The 22,660-nt window shown below is 38.6% G+C and overlaps 1 protein-coding gene across 5 annotated transcripts in view; it reads left to right on the top strand.

Moving 5' to 3' along the window:
• Nucleotides 1-21,640, top strand: part of FKTN (fukutin) — a 31,012-nt gene extending 9,372 nt beyond the window's left edge. For 4 of the 5 annotated variants that reach the window (XM_075210378.1, XM_075210388.1, XM_075210361.1 and 1 more), the window contains exons 4-10: nt 5,591-5,794; nt 7,239-7,516; nt 8,637-8,769; nt 11,244-11,373; nt 11,558-11,691; nt 17,992-18,119; nt 19,725-20,218. In XM_075210378.1, the coding sequence (XP_075066479.1) occupies nt 5,591-5,794; nt 7,239-7,516; nt 8,637-8,769; nt 11,244-11,373; nt 11,558-11,691; nt 17,992-18,119; nt 19,725-19,938 (1,221 nt within the window). In that variant the 3' untranslated portion in view covers nt 19,939-20,218. Of the gene's footprint in view, nt 1-5,590; nt 5,795-7,238; nt 7,517-8,636; nt 8,770-11,243; nt 11,374-11,557; nt 11,692-17,991; nt 18,120-19,724; nt 20,219-20,397 lie in introns of those variants that run through there. The other variant, XR_012691445.1, reaches the window with a different exon arrangement.
• The last annotated feature ends 1,020 nt before the right edge of the window (nt 21,641-22,660 follow it).

Raw genomic sequence — 22,660 nt, 5'->3', positions numbered from 1 at the left:
ATCAAGTGGTTTTACTTAGTCCTGTGCTCTGTCCTGCTGATCAGTCCAGTGGTGCTTTGTCCAGTGCTCTGTCCTGCTGATCAGTCCAGTGGTGCTTTGTCCAGTGCTCTGTCCTGCTGATCAGTCCAGTGGTGCTTTGTCCAGTGCTCTGTCCTGCTGATCAGTCCAGTGGTGCTTTGTCCAGTGCTCTGTCCTGCTGATCAGTCCAGTGGTGCTTTGTCCAGTGCTCTGTCCTGCTGATCAGTCCAGTGGTGCTTTGTCCAGTGCTCTGTCCTGCTGATCAGTCCAGTGGTGCTTTGTCCAGTGCTCTGTCCTGCTGATTAGTCCAGTGGTGCTTTGTCTAGTGCTCTGTCCTGCTGATCAGTCCAGTGGTGCTTTGTCCAGTGCTCTGTCCTGCTGATCAGTCCAGTGGTGCTTTGTCCAGTGCTCTGTCCTGCTGATCAGTCCAGTGGTGCTTTGTCCAGTGCTCTGTCCTGCTGATCAGTCCAGTGGTGCTTTGTCCAGTGCTCTGTCCTGCTGATCAGTCCAGTGGTGCTTTGTCCAGTGCTCTGTCCTGCTGATCAGTCCAGTGGTGCTTTGTCCAGTGCTCTGTCCTGCTGATCAGTCCAGTGGTGCTTTGTCCAGTGCTCTGTCCTGCTGATCAGTCCAGTGGTGCTGTGTCCAGTGCTCTGTCCTGCTGCTCAGTCTAGTGGTGCTGTGTCCAGTGCTCTGTCCTGCTGATCAGTCCAGTGGTGCTGTGTCCAGTGCTCTGTCCTGCTGCTCAGTCCAGTGGTGCTGTGTCCAGTGCTCTGTCCTGCTGCTCAGTCCAGTGGTGCTGTGTCCAGTGCTCTGTCCTGCTGATCAGTCCAGTGGTGCTGTGTCCAGTGCTCTGTCCTGCTGCTCAGTCCAGTGGTGCTGTGTCCAGTGCTCTGTCCTGCTGCTCAGTCCAGTGGTGCTGTGTCCAGTGCTCTGTCCTGCTGCTCAGTCCAGTGGTGCTGTGTCCAGTGCTCTGTCCTGCTGATCAGTCCAGTGGTGCTGTGTCCAGTGCTCTGTCCTGCTGATCAGTCCAGTGGTGCTGTGTCCAGTGCTCTGTCCTGCTGATCAGTCCAGTGGTGCTGTGTCCTGTGCTCTGTCCTGCTGATCAGTCCAGTGGTGCTGTGTCCTGTGCTCTGTCCTGCTGATCAGTCCAGTGGTGCTGTGTCCTGTGCTCTGTCCTGCTGATCAGTCCAGTGGTGCTGTGTCCTGTGCTCTGTCCTGCTGATCAGTCCAGTGGTGCTGTGTCCTGTGCTCTGTCCTGCTGATCAGTCCAGTGGTGCTGTGTCCTGTGCTCTGTTCTGCTAAGGACACTGTTATTTAAAAATTATTTTAAAAAGTTATAAAAAAAATAAAGAAAAAATTATACAAAAAAATAATAAAAAAAGTATACAAAAATAATTTTTTATTTTTTTTTAAAAAGTCTAGAAAAATTTCTACTGCAAAATATAAATACGTTCACTTTTCCTGCAGTCAAGAAATATTAGAACTGCAATATATAAATACGTTCACTGTTCCTGCAGTCAAGAAATATTAGTACTGCAATATATAAATACGTTCACTGTTCCTGCAGTCCAGAAATATTAGTACCAGAGATTAAACTATAATGGAGGATAAAGTAGGGAAAGATCAAGAACCACTTCCTCCTAATGCTGAAGCTGCTGCCACTAGTCATGACATAGACAATGAAATGCCATCAACGTCGTCTGCCAAGGGCGATGCCCAATCTCCTAGTAGAGGGCATGTAAAATCCAAAAAGCCAAAGTTCACTAAAATTCGTAAAAAAGAAAATTGAAATAATCTGAGGAGAAACGTAAACTTGCGAATATGCCATTTACGACACAGAGTGGCAAGGAACGGCTTAGGCTCTGGCCCGTGTTCATGACTAGTGGTTCAGCTTCACCCAAGGATCTAAGCCCTCCTCCCTCCCCCCCTCTAAAAAATTTGAGAGTTAAGCTGTCATCAACAACACAGCAAACAACTCTGCCTACTAAAGAGATGGCATCACAAATCCCCAAGGCGAGTCCAAGGGTGTTGGTGGTTGCGAAGCCTGACCTTCCCATCACTGTACGGGAAGAGGTGGCTCCTTCCACCATTTGCAGAACGCCCTCTGCATATGCTGGAAGGATCACCCACAGTCCAGTTACAGATTTGGCTAATGAAGGTGTGAATGTTGTACACCGGGAGGAGGATATTGATGTAGCTGGCGCTGAGGAGGAACTTGACGAGGAGGATGCTGATGTGGTTATCTTAAATGAGGCACCAGGGGGGGAAACAGTTGTTGTCCATGGGAAGAAAAAGCCCATCGTCATGCCTGGGCAGAAGACCAAGAAATCCACCTCTTCGGTCTGGAATTATTTCTATCCAAATCCGGACAACAAATGTATGGCCATATGTACCCTATGTAAAGCTCAAATAAGCAGGGGTAAGGATCTTGGCCACCTAGGGACATCCTCCCTTATATGTCACCTGAAGAACCTTCATAATTCAGTGTTTAGTTCAGGACCTATGGCTAGGACCGTCGGCAGTCCAGGGACACCTAAATCCCTTGGTCCTGTTGTATCCACACCAGCAACACCCTCCTCGTCAATTTCCTCCACGATCTCGATCAGAGATAGTCCTGCAGTCCAGAAATATTAGTACCAGAGATTAAACTACGTTCACTGTTCCTGCAGTCCAGAAATATTAGTACCAGAGATTAAACTACGTTCACTGTTCCTGCAGTCCAGAAATATTAGTACCAGAGATTAAACTACATTCACTGTTCCTGCAGTCCAGAAATATTAGTACCAGAGATTAAACTACGCTCACTGTTCCTGCAGTCCAGAAATATTAGTACCAGAGATTAAACTACGTTCACTGTTCCTGCAGTCCAGAAATATTAGTACCAGAGATTAAACTACGTTCACTGTTCCTGCAGTCTAGAAATATTAGTACCAGAGATTAAACTACGTTCACTGTTCCTGATTGGTTTGTTAAAGTGTGAATGTCCTATTTCAACAACATCAGGGTGGGTGGGAGGGCCCAAGGACAATTCCATCTTGCACCTCTAGCAAACTCTTGTGAGGTGTTCAGAATAGACTGGAAATTAGTGGAAATGAATGTTATTGAGGTTAATAATAGTGTAGGAGTGAAAAAAAACCAAAAATATGGATTTTAGCACTTTTTATGCTTTTTTAAAAAAAAATCAGAACCAAAACCTTTCGTGGGGTGTTTTGGCAAAACAAATCAGAACCCAAAACCTCAAGCTAATCAGAAACCAAAACACCAAAAGTGGCTGGTGCACACCCATATTATTCACCACTATACAGTCCTTAGCACCACCATCTGTGTCTTCCTAGCTTCCTTTGCAGTGTTTCATTATTTCATGATGCTGGATTAGTTGGTGGACATATTTGTCTTGTGCATTGTTTGTGTTCTCTGAGAACTGCCCTGTCACTGCTCTGATTTACATAATTGTTTTGCTATTGTTCCTTCTGGTTTTTATAGAGATCCTTTTTTTGACGAAGACGGTTCTGATGCTAAGCGTAGTATGGCTAGATTGAGTTGTGGTTTTGCACCTTTAAATACTGTTCACCTTTTTAATAGCTTTGTAAGTACTTTACTGTTAACAGTCCAAGTTAACCTCTTATCTGATTTCATCTGCATCCCCCCCAGCAGCTTTCCTCTATGTTGTCGGTGAAGAGACACATTTTATATCTGCTTGCAGGTGTCTGACTCATCTTAGGAATTGAAACATGTGGGGTGACAAGCCATGTATATTGTGTCCCACTTATTAGATTATTCTTCTGATGTTATCCAGTTTATGTCTAATGAACTTCAAGTTTTCCATCTACCTAGGTAGTGCAAATATCGATTGGGAAGATATTGTACTAGTGACATCTGCATTTCTATGGTTTATTTTTATTTTACGACATTTACTTTGATTGGCATTCTCCCTACCATGACTGTAACCAGCTGGTCAAGATGACATTGATCAAGGCCCCAACTTGGAATCTTGATTATTGTCCTGTTAATCTTATGGTGCAGTAATCCATCTTCCTTCTCGTGGCTGAAAATGTCTTTTTGGATCTGTTCAGCTCTGAAAAACCACAGGAGTTTAAATTAACAGCAGCAATCTGGATAATACTGAGATATACCTCCACTGTTACATGTGGTCACCAGGATGACTGCTTCAATTTAGAGGCGAGACGATTTACAATAGATACAATTTGTTCCCTGCAGTACGATCTTCTCAATAGCCTGGACAAGTCCTTAATTTATCCGACTCCCTTGCTGAGCTTCTACTACAAAACTCAGCGTGGTCACCTTGTTGAGACTTCTAAGATATGGAACTCCTGGCCTGCATCGAATGTAGGGACCCAGATGCCCAGACCACAGTCTGTTAGGGTTTTGTAAATTAAAAGAAAAGCAGATTCCTTGGCACAAACAGACTTTTAAAAGGGATATCTTTTATTGCAGCAATTCTAAAATCCATACATGGAGCAAAAATGAGGCTCCCTACCATTGTAGAATTCACACATTTTGGTCAGAGCTACTTTATCGCTACTAGCACTAAATGATTTAAAAGAACTTTGAAAACATCAATTAAACCTCTCCACTATCCTTCCGTGTTTTTCAGACGTTGTCATGTGTCTTTTGATACATCAGCGTTTTCTGACCTTCATCACAACCACATGCTTTATTTTTAAATAGAGTTGTGGTGGAAAGATGGTTAAGGCATTGATAGGGCATCACTCATGCCCCTCAGATCTGACACTTGTACTCAGACTTCCCACTTGCCATAAATGCCTCTACATGCCTTCAGAGGGCCACATGTCATAAAATGACCTCACACCACAACATGCCCTCAGATACCACATGTACTCTGAAACTTCCCCGTTTACACTCACATGCCCCACTCAGTGGGAGTATAAATGACCACCCAGATCTAATCTAGGAACCTAACTAATTAAATCATCCATTTAAACTAAATATTAATTTGCTTCATGCCGCAGCCACAGAGAAAGGAGGGGAACACACACAGAATACGCCGCCTTGTGGTCTGGTGTGCTGTGAAGAGGAGGTCACGTAATGTGGAAGCAAGCTACTCCTGATCAGCCTTATTTTCTGCTTTATGACATAAAGCAGATAATAAAATATAAGGCCCATAGGTGAAGGCTTATCGGACTCCTTGTCTGCCGAGGATTACTTTCAAAGAGCACCTACCAGTAAAGCAGAACTGTTTAAAATAAATCCAATGTAGAATAGGCGAGGCAGTTACTATTATCATAGAGAACCTCTGTTTGATATGTATAGATCTTAGTGATCTCCAGTAATATCTACAAATTTCAAACAACTGTTTTGAGAAATAAAGAAGCCTAAGTCATGTTTGCAATGTAAGTGGAGAAATTTGATACATTACTATGAAGAAAACATAACCCCACCATATCATAGTCAAGGTAAGTGTTGGGAAGGTGTAAGAGATTTAAAAAAAAATCTATGATAAATGTTATATAAAAAGAATATACAGAATGGTTAAAAATGATTGTACACAGTAGAAATTTACATTGTTTGATTATTCTTTTCTGACAAACAGAGAGTGGTGAAGAATTTTTTAAGCGTGGTTTCCAATCACAATGCACCAGTGTTTCTAGTGGACTCTGTGATTTTGGGACTACTAACCAAGGACTTGGGACAGCTAAGAAGTTCACCAGACAGTATACATTCAGAATGTCAGTATTTCTGCAAGCAGAGAGATGTCACCACATTTGGACTTCTGGATAAGATATGGGACCACAAAGTAAGATTTTTGTTTTGTTTTTTAATTCTCACTTAGTTTGGAAATTCACTATGCCCAGTTTTTATCTGATGCACCCAGAGAGGAAACTCCAGGATGTTACTGCAGTCATGCAGTTCCGAACAATTAAAAACAAATAATCCTTTATGGCACTAAGATATTTTTAGCAGTAGCAAAAAGCAGCTTTTGTAATAACATTTACTGCTGTTCTTTTATTGCATCCATGGAAGCTGGATCTAATAGAAGTAACTAAATTATTTTAGTACTGACTTTAGGGGAAACCCATATGATAAACTGACCTTGTTTTATAATGGTTAAAAATAACTAAAGTTGCAAACAGTAAAAATATATATACAGCTTTAACGTGGTGAGTTCATTCCTGCAAATTTAATATAAACTACACATATTCAATATCATTGTCATTGGGGTAAATAACGAATTTTATCTATATATAAAAGCTAAAAAAAATTCAAGATCTTGCTTTCTGTATTTTTTTTTCTACTGTTGTCTATTGTTTTCCTAGAAAGCAGGTTTAAAAAGACATTTATTCTAAGTTTCTACTAAAAGAAAGTTCTCCCTCTCTCCACTCCTCTCATCATTTTCCCATATTTCTGTTTGTAAAACATCCTTACAGGGGCTTCTAATGTTCACTATCTGAGATGACAAGAAATATTATAAATACAGTAGGAGTGCTTACTACATCTGAAATGCTATTGTATAATTGCCCAAATGCTCATATCATATCTAGGCAGTTGGAAGCACTAAAACACTGATGTGTCTGCCCATTACAATATGATGATGAGTAGAGTGTATATAGTTTTGTTTTTACAATTAACACCAGTGGGTATTTTTACTAAACTGTGGGTTTGTAAAGTGGAGATGTGGCCTATAGCAACCAATCAGATTCTAGCTGTCATTTTGTAGAATATACTAAATAAATAACTAGAATCTGATTGGTTGCTATAGGCAATTTTTTCCAACCCGCAGTTTAGTAAATATCCCCCAGGAGTTTGTAACTCAATCTGTGTCTTCTATTGCATTACTCCACTCTTCTTGCTTGCAGTTTTTTCTGGTGCTTGTATTTTGTTCTGATAGGATCTCGGAGCAGAAGCACAGAAGGTGGGTACTAGTTAGAGCAGTGGATTGTCCAGGCTAGCTGTCAACTTCTGCTGAGTTTAGTTATGGCCCGTTGGAAGCCACAGTGCAGAAATCAAACACACAAGGAATATACCAAAAATACTTAATCTGCCTGCAACAGTTTATTTTAATTTAAAATAAGTTTTATTCTTTAAAAAAAAAAATCATAAAACTTTATTTATTTTGAATTGCTCTGACAATCTTAATGTCTTCAGAATTGCTGTTTCTTTTCCTTTCAAGGCAAGTGCACTTATGCATGAAAACATATTTCTTCCAAATATCCGCTTCTATCTCCCTTTGTGTGTTTCAGGGAAGTATTTTTCGAGCTATGGAGAAGATGGGATTTCAGTGGCAGAAGTATGAGGGGAAAGATCCTCGACTGGAGGGGATGGACGACCTTTCAAGCACGGAAATACCTCTTCATTATTTATTGAAAATGGCGTCTCACACAATACATTTAGTAGTGTTTTATGAAAGGAGTGGCAACTACCTCTGGCACGGCCCCTTACTGCTAAAGAGAAATATGGATAGAAAGTTTGCACCTTTTCGGAAGCTTCAATTTGGTCGCGATGCTGGAGCCTTCAATAGGTAGCATACATTTCACAGCTTCAATATTCTGCATGTCTTTGGCTGTAGAAGAGATTATTAGCTTGTTTATTAAAAACTGTATAAATGTGTGACTTGACAGTAGTGAATTTAGGGCCTGATTCATTAAGGATCTTAACTTGAGAAACTTCTTATTTTAGTCTCCTGAACAAAACCATGTAACAATGCAAGGGGTGCAAATTTAGTATTATGTTTTGCACATAAGTTACATACTGGCTGTTTTTTCATGTAACATACAAATACTCGATAGCTTATTTGTACACTGAAATTTAAAGTTGATATTTGTGTGCTACATGAAAAAACAGTCACTATTTAACTTATGTGCAAAACAGAAAACTAATTTGCACCCATTGCATTGTTACATGGTTTTGTCCAGGAGACTGAAATAAGAAGTTTCTCAAGTTAAGATCCTTAATGAATCCGGCCCTTAGTCTTTAAAAATGTTTTTCATTTTATTTATTTTTAATTCTGCAACCTAGAACAAGTTAATTATACATAATAAAAATATAGTTCTCTAGCTGTAAAACATTCATGTTCACATCATCAATCAAAAACGTATGATTCTTTTATTTATAGTATGCTTAGGTGTTGATTCACATGATATTTTCACAATGAGACGTGATAATTACTGTCAGAATACTGCAGTCACCGGTGTCTTTAACCTCTCTGCCCACTGATTTATGCTGCTCGCTCTGGTTGCAGTGTAAACTGTGGATGAGACCAAACACAGCATGCACGGAATGTATATACAGAAAGTGACATCAGGTGATGCTCTAAGCACGCTTCTGAATGAGCCACCCTACACTTGTTAGGTTTCATAAAATGATGATTTATTTTATAGACTTTTTTGATGGCCATGAAACTGCATATACAATACCAGCTATTTCTATATATGTCAAGGTATGGATTAAATGGGCATTGATAATGCAATAAAAAGTTCCATTATAAAAGTTCAGTGGTTGAACCACAATAATTTGTTCCACACTAGGGGTGAAAATAATAGTCCAACAAAGTTAGCATACCCATCTAGCACAAGGTATGCTTAAAAATGCAATGGGAGGATTCTCGCACATCAAATGTAATTTTGCATTCTTTATTTCAGAGCTGACCTGAACCAAATCACTGCAGATGGATTAAAAGTTCAGATCCCAAAAGATCCTTCACAATTTTTAAGTGAGATGTTACACTCAAGGTTTCATGAGTGCAGGTACAAAGAAGCTCGGTCATTTTTTCAGGTTAGTTCTGTTTGCCATGTGCTGTAAAGTTGCATTGTCATAATGATGAAGATATTTGGTAAAAGTGCCATTGCAATGTGTGAACAAAGTTTCATATGTGAATTATGTATGTAGTATGCAGTGATCATTGTTACCTTAACTTACTACAGCTGAGTTATTGAACAGTGAAGTGTAATAGTGTGCTACTATCCCACAGCTTGTGTTCGTTGGACCATTTCAAATGTAACCAAGAGGACCAAAAACTCAAACTGATGGTATTTAGGCCTCTGCAGCAATATTATTATTATTATTATTTATTATTATTATTATTATTATTATTTGACTTATAAGGTGCCACAAAGGGTCCGCAGCGCCGTACATTACATATACAGAAAACAGAGAACCAAGACACAACATGATGCAAAAATATATACAAACACGGTAACAAGGTAAAGCAAATCAGATTATTTCTGGGACAGATAGTGAAAGGGATGGTAGAAATCAGCGAGAAGAAAGCCGAAACTTAAGAAAACAGGGAAACCAGGGCTAGCGAAGCAGGCCAAGAGGTACAGAGGGTGATGGAAAAGTAGAAGGAGCACACAGGGAAAGAGGGCCCTGCTCATGAGAGCTTACATCCTAAAGGGAAGGGGGAGACACAAATAGGGTGGTACTAACTGAGGGAGAGAGCCAGGACAAGGAACTTATGAGGAGGACTGATAAACTTGAATAAAGAAATGAGTCTTAAGGGCACGCTTAAAGCCTTTGAGAGTAGATACTAACCTGATGGAACGTGGATTCCGAAGGTGGAAGTAAGCAGGATTTTGAGAGGGACAGAATGTGAGGTTTGAATGAGAGGGAGGAATCAAGGATGACCCCAAGGCATCGGACTTGGGGGACAGAAAACGAGGGTAGTGTTATTAACAGAAATAGAGAGGGGGGGAGGTGGGAGAGTCCTGGAAGGGGGGGAAGACTATAAGCTCGGTCTTGGAAATATTGAGTTTAAGGAAGCGTTGGGACATCCAAGATGAGATGGCCGAGAGACAGGAGGAAACACGAGACAGAAGGAAAGGGGAGAGGTCAGGGGATGAAAGATAAATTTGGGTATCATCTGCATAGAGGTGGTACTGGAGGCCAAAAGAGCGGATGAGGACACCAAGGGAGCAGGTGTAGAGGGAGAAAAGCAGGGGGCCAAGAACGGAGCCTCGAGGAACGCCAACAGGTAGGGGAAGAGGGGGTGATGTAGAATCATGTGTAGAGACTGAGAAGGAGCGGTTGGTGAGGTAAGAGGAAAACCAGGAGAGGACAGTGTTACATAGGCTTATAGATTTGAGAGTTTGCAAAAGGAGTGCGTGGTCAACGGTATCAAAGGCAGCAGAAAGCTTAAGAAGGGAGTAGTGTCTATTGGATTTAGCGAGGAGAAGGTCATTAGTGACCTTAGTGAGGGCAGTTTCAGTGGAGGGAGCTAAAACCAGATTGGAGTGGGTCAAGGAGTGAGTGAGAGGAGAGAAAGGAGGCGAGACAATTGTAGACAAACCCGTTCAAGGAGTTTGGAGGCAAAAGGAAGAAGCGAAATAGGGCGGTAATTAGAGAGAGAGGCGGGATCAAGGGACGGTGTCTTGAGTATGGGGGGGGGAGACGAGCATGTTTAAAAGAGGAGGGGAAGATTTCAGAGGAGAGGGATAGGTTGAGGAGGTATGCAAGGTGGGATACTCTTGTTTTCACTTCACCAGTCAAGAATGATGTAAAAGCGAGAAGCTCCACCTGCTCCCCTACACTATCGCCCCACTGTAGCTTTTGGGTGCATCTGTTTTGTCTGAAATAACTTTTTATTCTTATTTAAGTATTCAGTGTAAATTTCTTCTATTAGATCTTCTATTATATTTCTTCTATTCGATTCTAACAGACATGATTGAGACCTTATACAGGCCTCTCTTGCATTGCATTAGGATTACTTTATTTTGGGGGGACGAGTCCTAGAGGTGATGTCACAGAATTTCCTTATTATCTATGAAAGTGTTAGGCTGGATTAGTAGAGTCGGGTTTACTACACTAAAACCCAATACACATCCTGTTCTTCTGTCCTGTTATACACTGTGTGGTGCAGAGTTAACAGAGCTCTCTGCTGGTTGTAGGTACTGGTTCAGCAAATGCAAAAGAAAAAGACAATGGTCTTCTAATCTTCAAAAATATATATATGTAAGTGTTTATGATTTTAACATATTTGACATTATATACATTTTAACCAAATTGATACACAGCAGTTTTAGTTCATATGGTTCACAGACTATCTGGCTTTTTGCTGTATGTAATAGTATGGATTCCATTGTGCAGAACTGGAAGTCAGAAACGATTAGAAGACTTGCTTTCCACATTACAGAAACTTCCATGTATATTTGTAATTGGTACAAATGGCTTTTTCATAACCGTCACAATAAGTTGCATGCTAAATTTCAACAAATTTCCATGTTTCTTTTAATGAAATCCTTTCACCCTAGCTCTATCCTGATGACATATCACTGGACGGGATTGAATTTCGGAAGAAATCTAAAACATTGTTACACATGGCAGCATCCACTTTAGATACATTGGGTGTGAGTTTCTGGATCAGCAGTGGTACATGTTTAGGTATGTCATTTTCACTTAACACCACTTTTTTTTTTTTTTTTTTTTTTTTTTTTTTTAATATATGGATGTTTTTACTGTTTTAATATAAAATTAGTTGCAATATTAAATTATATTTTAGGTAGCATTTTTTAATGTGTTTGTGGAGCTCTGAAAATTGCTAATAAACTATGCTTTTGATTTTCAGGATGGTATAGGCAGTGTAACATTATTCCATACAGTAAAGATGTGGATTTGGGGATATTTATACAGAACTACAAACCTGAACTAATCCCAGCTTTTCAGAAGGCAGGGCTGCCTTTGAAGCACAAATTTGGCAAGGTGCGTAGTATATGTTTGCCAGAAGTCCTTGTTATTTTATCTTTGTCATCCTTGTATTTGTTTCTGTAAACATTGTCTTACTTGTTTTATATGGATATCCTTTGTTTAGTTTTTGGGGTGGTTTTTTTATTATATTTGGTGTAGATGTTCTTTTTATGTTTTATTTGTTCATTTTGGTATATTTTTAATATTTTGTTATCAAATATTTAGACTACTTCTATTTACCATATTAGCTATGAAAACACAAATGTCATCAATCTTATGTTACTGGTCATATCCAATATAAATTTAGTTAAGGTTATGATCTGGGTTATTGCATTTTGGGAAACTTCCTCTTGCCAGTGTAGTGACCCTTTGAAGTATGGACTTATGTCAGACCACTAACTGTACATCTGACTTCAATATTAAGCATTTTGCTATCTGTTGTGGTTGTAGAGTTTGTCTTCTATTGCGTATAAAACATTAATCCCAATAGCAGCGGACTTTCACCATTCACATAATAACACCTGTTTAAGTCTAATGTACCAAGAACACTGCATATAAAGCCATTAACACTATATGTAATCCACGTTCTAACCATCCTTACTTATAGTATCAAGCTTGTAATCAACACCAATTACCACTTTTTTTCCTTTTTAATCTAAAATAATGTGGTTGAATTAATTTAAAAAATATTGCTATCTAATCCTTGGGGTAATTAGTTAAAACTACTTCAAATAAATTATTTCACAATTTTAATTTACATGGTTGAGAAGCTCTTTGCCTGTTTTTGGAGGAGTAAAACTGAAGTTTAATTAGCCTATGGCATAGCTGAGACACTGCTAGCTATTTTCTCTTTATCATAGGCAGTACAAGACAATTTTCACAAGAAAGGTTCTATATTATGGTTGTAATATGAAAGAATGAGTCATGTGACATCAGCTTTACTGCCTAAAAAGAAATGCTAAATACAAATTAATTTATATTGCAGAATAACCTTTTTTTCCCCCCTAATTTTCTTTTTATTTTAAAATGGTTGATGGTATAAAGGGGTAATCTTAACATTTCCCAGTAGATGGCAGTGCCACTTAACACTTGTAATGCCAGCTTCCATGTGTTTGATCTAGGCCTCTGATGTAAAATATATTTTGAGTAAGCAGTGTTACAAGTTTTATATGTTTTAGATTTAATGATTGGCAACACGTATACCGGAAAGATGTTACTGGCAGCATAGAATAAAGTAACGGTGCTCATACAATATAGCTACTGTGACTGTCACTTGTCTGTGTGTGTGTGTTAGGGAATTTAGACTGTAAGCTCCAATGGGGCAGGGACTGATGTGAGTGAGTTCTCTGTACAGCGTTGCGGAATTAGTGGCACTATATAAATAAATGGTGGTGATGATGATGAAAGAATTGCATCTTAAATGTTTTCTTGCCAGATTTATAAATAAATAAGTTGATAAAACAAAATATCCATATAAGCAAATTTACATATGTTACTAGTATTTGCTACAGCAATAAAATCTACAATAAGGTAAACTAAAATACCAGCTGTACCTGCACAATCCTGCAGCACACTCTTGGATTAGGCTTCTTTTCAAACAATGGGCCTGATTCATAAAGGCATGCAAAAGGAACGTATTGTGCATTTTTAGTTCCCCCTAAAAACACACATAAAACAAGCATACGTATGTCCGTTCCTGAAGAAACCATGAAATGAATTTATTAGGATGTTAATGCCTACTGTACATAAAATGCATTTTCACTGTTGCTCTTGATTACAAACACATGTTCTAGCAGGATCGTCATCACTGTCAATCGACACATAAACCAGACTTGTAGCTGGTGCAAGTGATATGACTAAAAAACACGTACCTTACAGATGACCAAAGCATGAATCGGACGCTGCTGGGTGCGCTCGAACTTGGCATGCCCTTACTGTACATTGACTACATGCATATGACCAGTCCCCTCCCCGTTCCACCCATGAAATCATAGGCTGTAGTAAGCATCCTTTGCGTTCGAAGTGAATTGCATACACCTGTATTCCCTAGTGTATAGTTAGTTTCTGGGTGTGCGCCGAGCAATTTAAAGCAAAATACAACACAAATCAGCTTTTTACATCCCTTAATGAATCGGCCCAATGTGTTTAATAAATGTAATCTTTAGCTTTTGATTCTGACATTTATTTCTGATACATTCAGTATTATTACTTACTCATTAGCAACCAGCAGTTGTACCCTTTATGGGTTTGTATGTTAAGAGGGCCCTGCTTGAAGAGCTTACAATCTAGAGGATTGTGTTATTGCCTGACTACTTGATCGTGTTTTGGTTAGCATAAACACCAGTTATTTAATTAATATTGTTACTAGCATACAAAGCAGAATTAACTTAGGTTACTAATTAGTTATTAGTAGTGATATAGATATATAAAGCCTAGTTTATGACGTAACAGTTTTAAGTTCCAAAAGATTTTTCTAGCAGATTATTCCCAAATATTGGCAATGCGTTTATTGAACAAAATGTAAGTTGTTTTTTTTTTGTTTTTTTTCCTGTAGAAATGTAAGTTTACCGGAAGTTCTTTCACCATTTGCTTCTCTGTCACATTTACTAGCGTTATTTGTAAATATAGCTAAATGTTTGTGCCTAATGTTCATTTTTCCTAATAAAAACTGGCCAAATTCATGTTTTAAAGATGCCAATAACAAATTCTAAAGAAAGATTGTTTCAGTCCGGATTACCATCTGTTAAAGATCTTTCAGAGTCCTTTCCAAAGAGAGCTACAAATCCTCTACCAACTTCAAGAAAAATCTTTTTATCTTCCATAAATCAGCTTTGTAAAAAAAATAAGAATCCGTTTTTTAATCCGGTCTGAAAACATAAAACTAACATAAATTTTCTTTTGTAGGTATGGCTTAGACTGATAAGCTTGCAATCTAAACCTGCTCATTTAGCCCATAAAGGCTGTAACTAAAATATCCTGCTATGATTTGTGTTGTGTAAGTTAGTTTATTCCACAGAAGGATAATGTAAACTAATTGTTCATGTTGGTTGAACAGAAGCACAGTGTGCTAAACTTTTCTCCTGTTACCACATTTGTCTTTGCTGGTTGCAATAAGGTATATGTTTTTCCGCCTTGAAAAAGTATTAACAGCGTTCCTGATGTATATCACCTCCACTGACACTTAAATCATAATGTCTATGCATAATAAGTAAAATAATATTGATCCTAGAGAGTTAATGACTGATGATCTAAAATGTTTTTAGTTAAATCTATTTGTAATTTTTGAAAGCAGGTTACAATTTGAAGACTGGATAACAACCAAGTAGTAAACAGCCGAAATACAAATGATTACAAAGTTGTGTGTTCATTGTTTACTGGGCAGCTTGCCAAATGACAACATTCAGCATTGAGATGGAAATATAACTCTGCTAGCACATGGAGAATAACAGATGAGTCTTGGCTGCTGTTAGTGCACCTGACTTTAGAAGGAAGTTGAAATCAAAAGAATTAGTCTATGCAATAACAGTAAAGTGGGAGCGAAAGATAAACTTGCTACTTGGATACAATTATACACCATAAATAAACACTATGTTTGGACAACAATCTGAATATGAAATATATGTAAGATTATTATATTAGAAAATAAAGGCCCTGTTATCCCGATGTAATTATAAATTAGTGGGGCATTATTATATTAAAATCTTAATATAAACTAAAATAATCAGAGTTATACAGTGGTAATTTTTTAATCAGATTATTTTCTAATCTTTACACAACTTTTAATGTTTAAAACTATATTTTGCTGGTTTTAAATTGGACCTTGAATGAAACTCTATTTTAATGATTATAATAAGTTACATGTTAAAACGGAAGAAATTAGTTCTTGGGGTAAATGTATCAAGCTGCGAGTTTCGACGGGTTTAAAAAGTGGAGATGTTGCCTATAGCAACCAATCAGATTCTAACTTGTTTATTTAGTACATTCTACAAAATGACAGCTACAATCTGGCTGCTATAGGCAACATTCCACTTTTCAAACTCGCCGAAAACTCGCAGCTTGATATATTTACTTCCTTGAGTGCAATGTGAAACCCTTTTTTGGGTTCAGCTGTGGAACCTTTCTGTAAAGTTTTATAAAGAAATAATATTTGCCTAATTAATAAAAGTGTAGTGGGCACACAAATATCAAAAATAACTTTGTGCGGTGGTAATCTTGAATTCTATGAATAAGGTATGCAAGTCAGAAACTGCACTTCACTTGACTTTCTCTTTTAAAGGGGTTTTCCCCTTTAAAAATAATTTGTACTTTATCCCTTCCCTGCCAGATATTAGTACTTTTTGGCAGTGTTCCCCACCTTTGGGACCACCATCACCCACTGTACTTAGCAGGGCCCCAGCTCTCACATATAAACACGTCTGTTGATCTCTTTAGACATTGCTTGGCTTTCTCCATAGCAGGCGAGGTTCGACACAGCACCTCTATATTAAGACAAGCTGTTGATTGCAAAGGAACAACCCCCACCAAAGGAGTAGTATTGGGAAGAGAGGGGATTTAGTAAGAAAAAAAAAAAAATACACCGATCAGTCACATCATTGAAACCATTGACAATTGAAGTGAATAACATTGATCATTTGTTACAATGGCACCTGTCAAGGGATGGGATATATTAGGCAGCAAGTGAACAGTCAGTTCTTGAAATTGATGTGTTAGAAGCAGGAAAAATGTGTGCTCATGCTGACTCTTGTCCACTGCTGAAAGAGTCTACAATAGGCACGGGAGCACCAAAATGGGACCATGGAGCAATGGAAGAAGGTGGCCTAGTCTTTTCTTTTACATCATGTGGACGGCTGGGTGCGTGTGCACCATTTACCTGGGTAAGAGATGGCACCAGGATGCACTGTGGGAAGATGGCAAGCTGACAGAGTGTGATGATCTGTGCAATGTTCAGCTGGGAAACCTTGGGTCCTGGTATTCATATGGATGTTACTTTGAGATGTACCACCTACCTAAACATAGTTGCAGGCCAAGTACATCCCTTCATGGAAATGATGGCAGCTGTCTCTCTCAGCAGTGATGGCAGTGGTCTCTCTCAGCAGTATAATGCGCTTTGCCACACTGCAAAAATTGTTCAGAAATGGTTTGAGGAACATGACAAAGACTTCAAGGTGTTGACTTGGTCTCCAAATTCCCCAGATTTCAATCCTATCCAGCATCTGTGGGATGTGCTGGAAAAATAAGTCGGAGCCATGGAGGCCCATCTCGCAACTTGCAGGATTTGAAGGATCTACTGCTAACGTTTTGGTGTCGGATGCCTCAACAAGTCAGAGCTGTTTTGGTGGCACCAGGGAGACCTACACAATATTAGTCAGGTGGTTTTAATGTTGTGTCTGATCAGTTTATATATTATGATGATTATCCATTATATATAATTACTAAGGCTACCATGGCATAGTGGTCTAAACCGACTCTGAATGATCTCTTTATGTATTTTGTGGTTGGAAGGATTTAGATTAAAACTATAAGCCCAGGGGGTAAATGTATGAATCTCCGGATTCTTCATCTCCGGCGTGTTCAGCCTCTTCAGCGCTTAAATTTAAAGCGGCGCTGCATTGTAAAGGGAAACTTCCCTTTACAATGCAGCGCTGCTTTAAATTTAAGCGCTGAAGAGGATGAACACGCCGGAGATGAAGAATCCGGAGATTCATACATTTACCCCCAGGTGTTCACTTGTTACAGCATTTAGTGGATCAGGACACACACACACACACACACACACACACACACACTTTTTCATCTTTTTTTTCCATTGTATATCATATATATGTTTGTATACCATCTGTGCTTTATATTTAATGTTGCTGTCTGGTATACATTTCATTAGCTTTATGTATATGAACCCTGTAAATACATTTTGGGAGACTCTGGCTAACTTGTAGTTCAGAATATTTACTGTAGGAGAGTTGACATTGAGTTCTAAGTATTGGGTATATAGGTAAGCAAGGATTGGGCTTTTTAGCTTTAACCTTGACAAATGTCTGTCTTTTAATGTTTTGTGATCAATAAAGGTATTTTTTATATTTTTACGTTCTAAAACAGTGCACCTCTATATATGACTGCCAAGTGTGTTTTTGTTGTTGTGTGTTGGGTTTTTTCTCTCTCTGCACTGTGGAGTTGCACCCCGCCAATGGACTGTATACGTGAGTGCGGAAACCTGTGTGTGTGTGTCTGTATATATATATATATTTGTATTTCCCCTTTCAAGTGTACACTCTTCCAGAATTATTGTGTCACACGGTGCTTTGCTTTGCCTTTCAGGTGGAAGATAGCTTAGAACTGTCATTTCTTGGGAGAGATGATGTGAAACTTGACATATTTTTCTTCTATGAAGAAAAGGATCATATGTGGAATGGGGGCACACAAGCCAAAAGTGGCAAGAAATTTAAGTGAGTATTTTTCGCAGAAACCCATGTCTTGCTATTGTGTGTGTATATATAGAATTATGGGGCTTTCCAAATTGAATATAAATAAGGAGGTAGTTGATTTAATGTTTATACATATACTAGCAAAAGAACCTCTTCAAAGGAGCATCCTTCTTCCTTTCCCCACTAGACTGCACACCTTGCCACAGCATACCAACTGCAGGTTTGGGCATCCACGCCACCATGAGGATGTCCACTGCCAGCTGCACACTTTGTACAGTTGTAGGACACACGATAGGACAAATTAAGTAGGAAAGGCAGAATAGCAGTCATTGGATAAAGTGGTAACTAAAGAAGGGTGCGAAGAAGGAAGGTTCCTTAACTAAGAGTAATAGCAATTAAGCATTAGGGAGTAGCATACACATGAAGAGGTAGCGAGAGAATAGCAACAAGAGTAAAATAATTGAAAGCCACTACACATAGATCAGTGCAAGTATAGAATAACAGGTATTAAAGTTGGAGCAAGTGGCAGTGATGAATTGGAAACCTATGAGTGGTTCATTGGTATTGTTTTATGCTTTGATTATGGGTTATTAATAGTATGTTCAGTCTTAATAGAGTGACTCTAGTGTGGTGGTTATTATGCAGAAATTGTATGTTATTTAAGTGGTAAAGTACTGGAGTGGGCGTGGTTTAAATAGCAATAGGGAAAGGGTGCGCGCCAGGAATAGGGTATATTAAGTTCAGTTTAGAAGAAGTGAATATATGTTGTTTACTTCTGGAGGTGTGACATAGTGCTCTGTTGTATAAAACCTACATTTGTGTTTTTCAGTAGTTAAGTTTGATGAATGCTTGAGTATTGATATGTGGCTGTAGGTAACTTCTTTGATAAAATATTTTGAGGTTTGTTTTGAAAACCAATTGCAAAATGATTTTTATAGACACTTGCAGCACTGAGCCCCTTAATTAAACAGTTGTGGTTAATCATAAGCATTAAATAACATCAGTATGTAAATAAACATAATCATACTCATGTGAAGTACTCCTTGCATGTAGAGACCAGTTCATCATCTAACCTAGTAATAGTTTGAATATACAAAGTATGTTTGCTGTAGAAGAGCATGCAGGTGAAAATCCAATTTATTTTATTCTGCAAAACTGGCTAGGCTGCATATACACAGAGGAGCAGAGGCTAGTAGATGGAGGCCACACTTTGTGCACAAACCCTCTCTGTACACACACTTAGTATGTACATTTTTAGTGTGTTTTAACCCATGCAAGCCTCTGGGTGGCGGTAACTGTTTTAGTAGGAGACTCCAATAGTAGTCTCCTATATTTTTGAGCACTAATAGATCCAGAGAAAACTGCAGCTTACAGTATCTAGCCGCTTTTAGATACAGTTTATAAAGGTAGCTTAATGTATTTCTCCCATGCATTTACCATGTCTTCACTGGCTATAACTTAGTGTCTACAACAGGAGAAAAACCCAAGAATTCATACATGTCTTATATTAATTAAAGTACATTTACACATTTATATGCTTTGCAAAAGAGGAAGAGATGGGCAGTTTTCTTGTTTGCTATATTGTACTCTTAATAATATATATATATATATTTTTTTTCATTTCAGATATCTGTTTCCTAAGTTTACACTTTGTTGGACAGAGTTTTTAGGGCTAAAGGTTCAAGTACCATGTGAAACTCTAGATTATGTGGAAGCTAATTATGGCAAGAGCTGGGATGTTCCTCTTAAAGTCTGGGACTGGAAACAATCCCCACCCAATGTACAGCCAAACGGAATGTGGCCTGTAGATGAGTGGGATGAGGTCATTCAGTTATTCTAGTGGACAAGAATGAAACCATTGTCATCGAACTACGCAGAAGTTGGATATATCGCTGTAATTGTAGGTGACATTTTGTTGAAGATTTTCTTTCAGTAATGTCACATGGAGGAGTTTGAGTGGCTCTAGGAACATTTTATTGTATTGAACCATGACTTATTTATACAATTTGTTTTAAGTTCTTCTGACTATAACAAGGATAGTCATGTGCACTGGCCTACAGTTATCACTTATCTGGCATAACACTTGTTTGGTTTTATTTTTTAAACAATTGACTGAAAATAGTAGTCCCAATTGTAAAGCGCTACGGAATTTGCTGGCGCTATATAAATAAATGTTGATTATGTAGTCATGTGACATATCGCACAGATGCAAAATTTCATAAGAAAAGCAATGGTGTTCTTTGTTTTAACGTAACGTTATTCATTCTCTAGTTTAAACTGAATTTTCTTTTGCAGGTAGTGACATTAATGACAATGACACTAACACAAACAGAATGTGTTGAGATTGTCTTGCTATCTGGAGAACGAAGGACATGTGCTATAGCAAATGATTTCAACAAACGTCTCCCAGATAAGCCACCCATTAGTCAAAGTGCATTTGCCAAACTCCATGCCAAATTGAATCAAACCGGATCATAAATGGCATCCCTACAGCATTCAGATGTTGCAACACCTGACTGAGGATGACCCAGTTAGTTGGACGGAGTTTGCGCACTGGGTAACACATCAACTTTAACTGAACCCTCATTTTCCACATCAGGTATAGTTTAGTAATGAGGCAATTTTTTTCGGCAATGGTGAGGTAAAAAAAAACAGAACCACAGGTACTGGCCAGAGACAAACCCTCGCTGGATGGATGCCTCTAGGTATGGTGTGGTTTGTGTGGACCATTCTTCATTAATGTATGGAACATTGACAGCAGCACATTACAAGAGGTTGTTAGATGAAGAGATTGTTGTAAGAGGATTTGTCATATCCTAATTTCTTCCAGCAAGATTATGCCCCACCACATTATGGACTCATTGCTAGGGATTATCTTGATGTGCAGTTTCCCCAAAGCTGGATTGGCCGTAGAGGTCCAGTCCAATGGCCACCAAGATCCCCAGAGTTAGCTCCATTGGATTTCTTTCTGTGGGGTTATCTGAAGGCAACAAGAAACAAGATTGTAACATCTGCATCAACAAATTATTGATGCTTATGATGAGATTCAGCCAGACATGTTGGTTAAGGTTCATCAGGAATGGGAATAGAGAATATTCTTAACACTGCAACATGGTGGACAGCACTTTGAACATATTCTATAAATTTTATGTTAAAACTCAAGAATGAATACAATTACGTTAAAACAACAAACAGCATTGTTTTCTTATGAAATTCTGCATCTGTTTGATATGTCACTATTTAAAAAAATTAGTTCCATCCAAGATGGCCACCATAGTGGCCACATACCCTAAAAACTTTTCCACCACACTTATGAACCACCCTGTGCATATAATAAAGGTATGTGACTTTAGGAGTCTGGATTTATGGTGTTCCTCAAGCTACTCCTATATTCTTGCTTACTGTAGACCCCTATGTGTTCCATATAATGGATTGGCTTTTTTAAATTCTTTATTCAAATAATGTATATTGGCTCAATAAGGGGAAAATACAACATACAAAACATTGAAGGGAAAATAAAACATGAATTAAAAAACAAACAAGTGTTGTGCTTTGTTTAGTATCAAATTATAATTTTATTATAATACATGTGTGATGTGTGGTATGAATGTATGTATAAACAGTTGTGAAAACTAAATTTACATTTATCAACTTCTGACATCGCTAGTCATTGAAGATAATGTCTTTCCCTAAGCTAGCCATGTTAGTACAAACAGTAACATCCATGCTAGTGGGTACTGAGAGCTTCTCTACTTCATTGCTATTGTCATCCACCAAATGATCACAGGCATTGGTGGTCAGTGGAAAGCTACAGGCAACCAATCGTGAGGCTGCCTGTTGCTGAATGGCCTCAGACAGGAAGTGTTCATTTCTTGTCTGTCTGAGGAGCGATGCAGCAGAACGGCTACTGCAACTAAAGGTAAGTGAGGGGGCTGCACTGAGAAAACTATAGGGTGGGGTGCTGCTATAATGTGTGAGGGGAGGAGGGCTGTCTACATGGTTGGGAGGTAGACTATTAATGGAGTTTAGGTGGGGGCTATTTTATTTGTGAGGTGATGGTGGAGCAATTTAATTTATTAGTGGGGCCTATTAAATTAGATGGGGAAATGGAACCTTTAATTAATGCTGTGGTGGTTTGGGGCTATTAATTGAATATAGGGCTGAGTTTGGGGAGGAGGGCTATTTATTAAATGGAAATATTATGTCGGGGATGATTGTGGGAAGTTGTTGTATTTATTAAACGTAAATGATATTAATCTATTGCTCGGGCTGTTTGGAGTTTGGGTAATATGTTTATTAAATGGGAATACTATTAATTTAAAGTTGCCAGGGCTGAATGGATGGAAGTGGAACTATTTATCAAATGTAAGTACTATTATTTTAATGTTGGGGTGGGTGGTATTGATTGAATGCTGGAACTAGTTGGAGTTTTTCTACATTTCATGTACCCATTTTTTCCCAAATAGGACCCCCAACATTTCACGATCCAGACAAGCAGCAACTGATTTAAACATGCCAGCAGCCACGGGTGGAGAAAGTGACAAGAACAGGTAGGAGAGAGC

The sequence above is a fragment of the Mixophyes fleayi genome, chromosome 1 (assembly GCF_038048845.1).
Source record: "Mixophyes fleayi isolate aMixFle1 chromosome 1, aMixFle1.hap1, whole genome shotgun sequence".
Taxonomy (NCBI): Eukaryota; Metazoa; Chordata; class Amphibia; order Anura; family Limnodynastidae; genus Mixophyes; species Mixophyes fleayi.
This window is presented reverse-complemented; position numbering and strand designations above follow the sequence as displayed.